General features: G+C 48.7%; 4 protein-coding genes across 4 annotated transcripts, besides 15 other annotated features; all 4 read right to left on the bottom strand.

Moving 5' to 3' along the window:
• Window positions 1-1179: a sequence feature (heterozygous, Esmeraldo-like haplotype).
• Window positions 1-2051: a mobile genetic element.
• Window positions 1180-1243: a sequence feature (areas merged during assembly that could not be assigned to a particular haplotype. This can correspond to areas where the two haplotypes were merged or to regions with more than two copies in the genome that were merged during assembly.).
• Window positions 1244-1424: a sequence feature (heterozygous, non-Esmeraldo-like haplotype).
• Window positions 1425-1692: a sequence feature (areas not merged during assembly with more than two copies in the genome that could not be assigned to a particular haplotype).
• Window positions 1693-1937: a sequence feature (haploid, non-Esmeraldo-like haplotype).
• Window positions 1871-1900: a sequence feature (AT_rich).
• Window positions 1879-2051: a mobile genetic element.
• Window positions 1938-2707: a sequence feature (haploid, Esmeraldo-like haplotype).
• Window positions 2135-3103, bottom strand: Tc00.1047053511713.40 (hypothetical protein, conserved; the record flags this gene model as incomplete). The annotated part of the gene is made up of 1 exon (XM_800190.1): window positions 2135-3103. One exon carries the CDS (start codon window positions 3101-3103, stop codon window positions 2135-2137), a length of 969 nt encoding a protein of 322 aa, XP_805283.1.
• Window positions 2183-2225: a microsatellite.
• Window positions 2708-7737: a sequence feature (heterozygous, Esmeraldo-like haplotype).
• On the bottom strand, window positions 3443-3793 carry Tc00.1047053511713.30 (hypothetical protein, conserved; the record flags this gene model as incomplete). The annotated part of the gene is made up of 1 exon (XM_800189.1): window positions 3443-3793. One exon carries the CDS (start codon window positions 3791-3793, stop codon window positions 3443-3445), a length of 351 nt encoding a protein of 116 aa, XP_805282.1.
• Tc00.1047053511713.20 (hypothetical protein, conserved) lies at window positions 4326-6368 on the bottom strand (the record flags this gene model as incomplete). The annotated part of the gene is made up of 1 exon (XM_800188.1): window positions 4326-6368. One exon carries the CDS (start codon window positions 6366-6368, stop codon window positions 4326-4328), a length of 2043 nt encoding a protein of 680 aa, XP_805281.1.
• Window positions 6557-6595: a sequence feature (T-rich).
• Window positions 6675-6694: a microsatellite.
• Window positions 6871-6901: a microsatellite.
• On the bottom strand, window positions 7225-7422 carry Tc00.1047053511713.9 (hypothetical protein, conserved; the record flags this gene model as incomplete). The annotated part of the gene is made up of 1 exon (XM_800191.1): window positions 7225-7422. The coding sequence occupies one exon, from the start codon at window positions 7420-7422 to the stop codon at window positions 7225-7227; it is 198 nt and encodes a 65-aa protein (XP_805284.1).
• Window positions 7597-7624: a microsatellite.

The raw sequence follows: 7737 nt of genomic DNA, 5'->3' as shown, positions 1-7737 counted from the left end.
TTTTGTATCCCCAGAATCGCCATGTCCAGCGGGGTTCGATTCATTTGCAACATGGACCGCAGCATCCTGGCGTGCCGCGGTGGGGTCGATGACGCCACGCAGACTATTGCCGCCAAAAAGGCCGCACGGCTCTCCGCATTGATCGGCCGTTCGTGCGTGCGGCAAAAGGTTGTAAATTGCCCCGCTAGGGACATTCTCTGCTCCCACTTTGACGGCACACACATTTATCGATCCGCCTCGTTCGCGCTCCTCATGTAGCTGGCCCAAGGCGGAGATGTCGGAGGTTCGTCGTACCACGGTTGAATTTCTTTGCGAATAAGCTCCATTGCCTTCTCGTCAAATGATTCGGGCGATTCGAAAGATCGGACGAAGTGTCAGCGGCACGGTGCAATGCCATAGAGAATTAATTGGAGTTGGTGGAATGAATGGGGCTGCTTTCGTTCGCCCTCGTAAGCAGCCGGCAGCCCCTTTGCCGTCTCTTAACGTTCGTCTGTAGTTCGGGAAACCCCTTTCGGGGCGCACGTTGCGTGTAGATGCATCGTTTCCATAAATACGACACAATTGGCACCGCAAAGATCGCTGTTGTGGTGGTCGGGTTCCCCGTCAATCCACAAAAGGCTCAGCCACCCTCGCGAATGTGTCAGCCTCATGAAAAGCCGAGTGAAGGCGGGCACGCAGTTTGTGGATCGGGATGCCGGGATCGGATTTGACCATGAAGTGCATCCGAAAGTCCTGCAGCATAATCATGCCCAATTCCATGGACCGTTTGATGGGCTCTCAAAATAACTGCAATGCGCGCATCCACGAAACAAGAATGTAAAAGACAATTTGAGCGTGAGCGTCCCCACGGTGTCAATAATCGTAGGCGCTCCAAATTCCAAATAGAATTCCAAGGATGCATTCATTCCAAATTCGCGGGATCCAAGTGGTGAAGTCAAATTGAAGGAAATCCAGATCTTCTTCTTCTGAACCGGAAGCTTCTTCTGAAGGTGGAAATCGGAATGGCAAAGTCACGGAATGAGGGAAATGTGGTCGCCCAAATTGTCCAATGACGTACGAGTATTGGCCCGCCGTCGCCCTCCCGTAAAAATGGGTTGGGGACTTGTGGATATACAGGCACGCCCCCGGCCATCAAGCGCTCGTGGTGGGGTGGTGTCGTTGCGCCATCTTCGGATACGCGTGCGGGTGCATCTGGCGGCCCTTTCCTGGAGGAGGGAGCTTCTCGCTGTCCGGGCGCATCGGCACCCCAAGCTGCAAGCCGCGCTTCCAATTCGCTGATGCGTGCCTCTCGTTCCCGGAGTTTTGCCTGGGGTTGGGCAGGGTTGTCTCTAAATGGCGTTCGCGCCCGGCAAGCGCCAATTCTCGTCGCGCAAGAAGACCGTCCGTGACCGCAATGTTGGATGCGCGCGCCGAGAAGTGGTTATTCGCTTCCTCCATTTGATGTTGAGGCCGCGCGCTCCGATTATGAACGTCTGTAACGGTGTTGTTATACTCCGAGTATAATCTCTGCCTTTCCGCAATGATCAGCCCTTGCTGGACCCCCAACTCCCGGGCCGTCCCACACGATGTGCAGGAGGAATTGAGTCTCGAAATTTGGTGAGGCGCCCGGAGATCCGCCATATGTCCCGTAAGACTCAAATCCCCCCAGGGTTTGGCGATGTTTCCCTGAAACCGACCGTAAGCCTCTCATGGAGGTGACCACAATTAACGTCGCATCCAAAAGCCCCAGTTTCGTCAATGAACCTTAGCTGCACCTCGTTGGTACCATGTTGGCGTACCAATTCTGAAAAACGGTCGCCGACATCGCTCCACTCGGAGGCATTGTAAAATTAACCAAAGCCATTTCCTTAAACCAACCCGTCTGTGTCTGTAAATTTAAAAATAAAAATAAAAAAATTATCTGGCCTCCATCGGCTCTCTGATCCCTTAATGTCGTGTTATTCCCAAAAATCATACGGTAGAAAAGCGTCATAAAGAAGTGTATTCTTTTTATCGGGATACATAAACTAAGGCAGCCAGCTCTCTCGCAATCATTCTCTTCAAAAGTTACTAATAAACAAATAAATAAATAACAACAAAGGCAGCAAAAAAAAAAAAATTCTTAAAGGGAAACCAATACCCCCTAACAATGAATTTATTCTGCATCATCTGATGTTTCCAGGTCCGCCAATTGTTTCTTTTTCTCTTCTTCTTCCTCCTCCTCTTCCTCCTCTTCCTCCTCTTCCAATTCATCGCGGCCATCTTCGTTCTTCCATTTGTTTCGACGCCTTAGTTTACCCCGTTTAACGTTTAGTGGAACTGCATCCATCAGGTCCATATTATTTAGGTCTATCTCCCGTCGGGCCGCACTTTCAACTGCCTCCGTTTCCACGTACTTTTCCTGAAAGGCCACCACCTCTGCGGGGTTGGCGCATTTGCTATACCCTTCTAACAACTCGGCATTTAGATCAAAAAAGCTATCTCCCCACGAAAAATACGACAAGACGCACCTTGCGTCCTCCATGCGACCAGCAATGGCAAGAGCCCCTGCCAATGCCTCCGCACAGTTCAGCTTTGATGGCCGACCGTAATTGACGGGATTGGCGGCAATTAACAGCGGCAACAATCGTGGAGCACCCATCTTCATCTGCCGCCATGGCACTGCGTGTAGCTGCTTCCATGAACAGTCTACCACCGCAGCACCAAACTGGGCAACGATATCCACATCGGCAGGGCTCATGAACTCTGTGGCTGTGGGTGTAAGAACAACCCCATGAAAGGGTTCCCGCAGCTTTAAAAGACGCAGTGCATTTTGACGATATAGGCGCCGACCAGAGCAGGCATCAGGATCGCACTGCTCAAAGTCCCACATCGCCAACGGCACGCTACAGGGATTTGTACACGGCTCGCGGCTGCAAAATCCGCCTCGTTGTGCACCTTTCCAGCCCCTCTGCCCTTCATCTCTGCGAGGGTGGCCTTTTGTCTTTCCCATGCGTGTATGCACGCTCCTAAAAAAAAAAATACTACAAAAAATACATATACCGCAGAAATAAAGCCAACAGAAATTATTAAGAAGATTCAAAAGAGATTGGTGGCATAAAGAGTAAAGGGAAAAAAAAAGCATTTCTTTAAAACCAAGTAATAAAGCACAAATATTTCAATTTTCTCCGCCTGTTTAGTGTGGGTGCAAGAAAAAGCGTATGATACGCCGAGAAGTTTCATAAAGTGTCCTCCTTAGAACGAGGGTAATCAGAAATCCACCAATTATTCATCAGGCCACACCATTATATATATATATGTATATATTGCGGTTGTGAGAATTCAGCTCCATTGTCAACCACTCCTCATTGAACGTACAAAAGCGTGACTTCCATTCAAATGTTTATACGATTACGTGACACAAATCATCAGATGTCCAACCAAAAGCAGCAGCGGGACTAAAAATAAGGCAAAAAGCACTTCATTAATACCTTCGATTGATTCGCTTCATCCCCTTCCTCGCTGCCGGTAACGCAGCAATATCCCCGTTATTCTCCGCCCTCTCCATGTTTACAGAAGCATTCACGGCTTCCTTCTCTTTTTGCTCGTTTGGAGACAACACCGCCTGCTCTTTGGCCGCCGACTCTTTACGCTCACGTTTCATTTCACCCATTGTGAGATTCTCCTTCGCCTCGCCAAAGATGTCCTCCGCATTGCGCTCCGCACGGCTGCGCTTGGAACGCATGCGTTTCGCGAGGTACTCATCCCTTTCCTTCTCTAGGCGGAGAAGGTGCTCCACATACTTCTGGCGCTTCACGCGATGCTTCTTCGCCATTCCTGCGGCGGATACGACAATAGAGCAACAGCCCTCCGGCTAACGTTTGGGCTTCCTCCTTTTCTTCCGGCCCCTTTTGTGTAACACCATAGTTAAAAGAAAAAAAAAAAAAAAAATAGAGACTTCACCGCAAAAAACCCGTAGTAGCGGCAACATGATTGGTAAAAGTGACAGTAACAGGAACAGATTTAAAGAAGACTGGAGTCCAACATTTACAAAAAAAAAAAAAAACAAATCAAAGGCAGGGACACAGACACAATGTCTTTATCCTACATCGGCTCACAACACTTTACATGAGGTGCACTAGGCATAGTCTAATTACATAAGGCACATTCATGAGCAAATTAGTGGCGAGTTCGTTTTTCTCACCGTGTCCTACTCTCCCCTGATTAACAGCCAACAACACAAGAAAAAGAAAAAAGGGGGAAAAGGTGCGTCTCTCGCCCTTTTTTTTTTTTTTTTATTCTTCATTTCTCAGCCATTAAATGCCCACTACATTTCAGTGCCCTTCACCACCACCAAGCAATTTGTCTCATAGGAAGAATTCATCGTCCTGGTCCGATTCTTTCTCTTTCTCAGGGCCTTGTTTCACTTCCTTCCCCCGCACTGTCTCAACCGGGGGATGAGAACGCCACATAACTGGCTTCCCACGTCGCCGCACAACAGGTGCCTGTGAACGTTGAAGAGCTCGCTTGTTGCGCTCCTCTCTTTCTGTTGACTGCCGTTCCAATTGAACCACTCGAGCCCGGTGACGGCGTTCCTTGTCTCGCATCTTGATGACACTCATAATGAGAGACTGTTCTATGCCGTTTTCGGGGTTGTTGATATAGTGGATGTACTCGTCTATCTTGGTTTCAATGATAGTAAGCATCTCCACAGGCCACATGTTGGCGCTGGCCTCACCGTCACTCTGTCCTTCAACCCCTCCTTCACCAGGTGCTTTTTCAGAGATAGTCCGGTCCTTCTTCTTGCCTTTGGCTTTGGGAGAAAGCGCGGCCTGAGGGTTTCTACTACGTGCACTGAGTGGTTTTTGTCTCACTGCACTCCGCATTTTATCCTCAAGTCCCTCGCCATCTTCGGGGCGACGCGGAGAAACCGAATGCTGAGTAATGCATCGAAATATATCTGCCACAGCACGCTCAATGAGCTTTTTTAGTACCTCTTGCCTCATCACAGGTCCAGCTTTATTCCTCCTGGGAGAGACAATGCCCTTCTTACCGCGTGCAGCTTCAAGCCCCGCGTCAGCGCCGTCCTCAGTGCTCTCCAAATCCGCTAAGCGCTCCTCTAGTTGTTTCAAACGTTCCTGTGCCTCCTTGATCCTTGTCGCCAGCGACTCCATCTGCGCATGTCGCTGCCGCATCATAGTGGTCATTTCTTCCTGCTCATGAAAATATTCCATTGCGACACGCTCCAGCTCTTCCTCGAGTTCTTGACTGTTTTGAATAAGAAACAAGTTGCCCTCTTCGACGTTAATAAAAATGTCGAGTATCTGATCCGGTTCTGTAAAGTACATTGGGATGCGCTCCTGTGGGTACTCTTTGTCCAGCACTGCACGTACTTCCTCTACAGAAAGTGCCTCCACCTCTTTTTTAATAGATTCGGTAGCCTCCATTTGCCGCTTCTGTGCTTCGGCCTCAAGTTCTTGGTGTAATTTCTCCAGTTGGGCTTCAATTGGCACCTGCTCCCCCTCCTCGTCTTCCAATGACCCATCGTTTTTTTCGTCGTTGTGCCTCTCTTCCCGAAGACCACCTCGTTTCTGACGTTCAGCAAAAACCACTGGCTGGTGAGATTCACGTCGAGCCTCAGCCTTTTGCATCGCCACCATTAGTTCCTCTGCCCGGCGTGTGTACTCCGCCTCGGCCTCGCGCAAAATCACTTCACTGGCATCGTTCACACGAAGACCACAGAGAACATCGTAGAACCACTGGGGTACCGTGATGCTGTCCATAAACTCCTTATACTCCTTACACAGCTCCAATTGAATTTCTGTCTTGCGCATGTCTTGTTCCATGTGACTAATTTGTGCTGAGAGCTTTTTGATGTCGATAAGACGCTCCAACTTGGCTTTGCTCTCAATCTCTGCTCGTCTTACGGCAGCATCCTGTTCCAAATTGCTATGTTTAAGAAAATTGTTAAATTTCTCCTCTGTGCTGGAAAGCTGCTCCTGCTGTTGACGAACCCGCTTCTCCGCACGATCCATTTCCTCCTCCAAATGACGGATCTCTGCCTCCTTGTTTGCAAGATCAAGTCGCATGAGACCCACTTCCCGTTTCTTGGCGATAAATGTTTCCCTGCTGTGAGTCTCCTTAATTTCTACCGTTCGCGGGCCACGCCCGCTGCGACGCACCAAAGGAGTTTTTAAAACACCTCCGCGAATAGAAATCTTCTCCGTTTCCGTATTCCTTGTTTCTGCTCGCCGTGAAAGTGCCTTGAGTTCATTCGCCATCATGGCATCATCACTCTTGATAGCCTCGGCAATTGTCTGTGTGTTGCCCGGTTCATTTCCCGGCACAGGGAGGTCATCGCTTTTCTCCCTGAAAGGGTTGTTTGACGACAGTGCCGTGCCCCGTTGCATTGCCTCCCCCGCCCAAAACGTGAAGAGAAAAAGAATGTGCCGCCTAAAACTTTTCTTCGCTTGTTTCCGTTATTGTTTCTTCCTTCTCAGCCAGCCCGGCTCCTCTTTGTTCTCCGAAATTGTCGTCGCTGTTGCTGCCACCGTCTCCCCTTATTTATGTCAATGAAGCTCACTGGCGTAAAAAGCTGAAAAATAATAAAAAATAAAAAATAAAAGGAAAAAAAAGAGTGCGTGAAAAAGTTGAGGCACTTGATAGCGCCGAAACGGCACGCATTGAGGGTGTAGAACACAAACAAGGAGAAGATGAAAAAAAAAAAAAAAAAAAACATGGAACACGACACCCCCTCAACCAATGACACATGCAAACTGACAGAAGAAATAAGAAACAAGTGAGAGAAGGATTTCCGTCCCTCTCCCCCGCCCCTTTCTTCCTTGCGGTTGAGAACCCCCCTACCAATCATCCCCACGTTCCAGTTCCTAGCCGATAAACCTTCAGATGAAAATATATATATATATATATATATATATATATAACACCTCCTGTGTTGAGGCTCAACCCGGCAAGTTGGTGAGGAATGTGTCAAGGAAAGAAAGCACGCTTCATCCTCCCGCCTTGAGAAGCAATCCCACTCTCAACTCCAACCAGAATCAACACATGCACACATGTGCCTACTCCGCACAATCACAGTGTCGCCCCAAGAGTGCGTTCACCACGTACATATTTCCACTTTATACCCTCGTGTTGCTTTTTCTATGAAGGCCACTCCTCCCTCTCCACGCTCCCTCCCTTCACCTTCTGTGTTGTTGTTGTTGTTGTTTCTTCATGTCTATTCCACTGGTGCTTGTTTCACTCCATTCAGGAGGGTGGTGAGCACAGCGGGGGCGTCCGGTTCTTCTGTGGTGGCTGCTGTGATTGCTGTTGCTGCTGTTGTCGCTTTACTTCGTAGTCCGCGGAGTCAAAAAACTGTTTCTCCTGCGGTTGCTGCACGCCACGAAGACGTGGATCACGTTTCTTCGGCATATTAACGCCCGCAGGCGCCCCGCTAGTGGGCATTTTCTTTTTTTTTTTGTGTGTGTGTGTGTTTTTCTGCGCCTAAAAGTCCCCAGTAATGACAGTTCAAAACGAGATAACTCGATATTGCACTGACACACACACACACACAGAGAGAGAGAGAGAGAAAGGATACAAAAGATAGAGAAGACAGTACAGCCGGGCAGAGTCAACAACAAAAAAAAAAAAAAAAAAAAAAAAAAAACTTCGCAAACCCCGCGTAAGAAGGGAGATTATGACTGCCTCTACTGAAAAACATCCACTTTGTCTCAGAACGATATCACCAAAAGTCATCACACATGTCCGTCTTTGGCACAC

Source organism: Trypanosoma cruzi, genomic scaffold (genome assembly GCF_000209065.1).
Source record: "Trypanosoma cruzi strain CL Brener 1047053517159 genomic scaffold, whole genome shotgun sequence".
Lineage (NCBI taxonomy): Eukaryota > Euglenozoa > Kinetoplastea > Trypanosomatida > Trypanosomatidae > Trypanosoma > Trypanosoma cruzi.
This window is presented reverse-complemented; position numbering and strand designations above follow the sequence as displayed.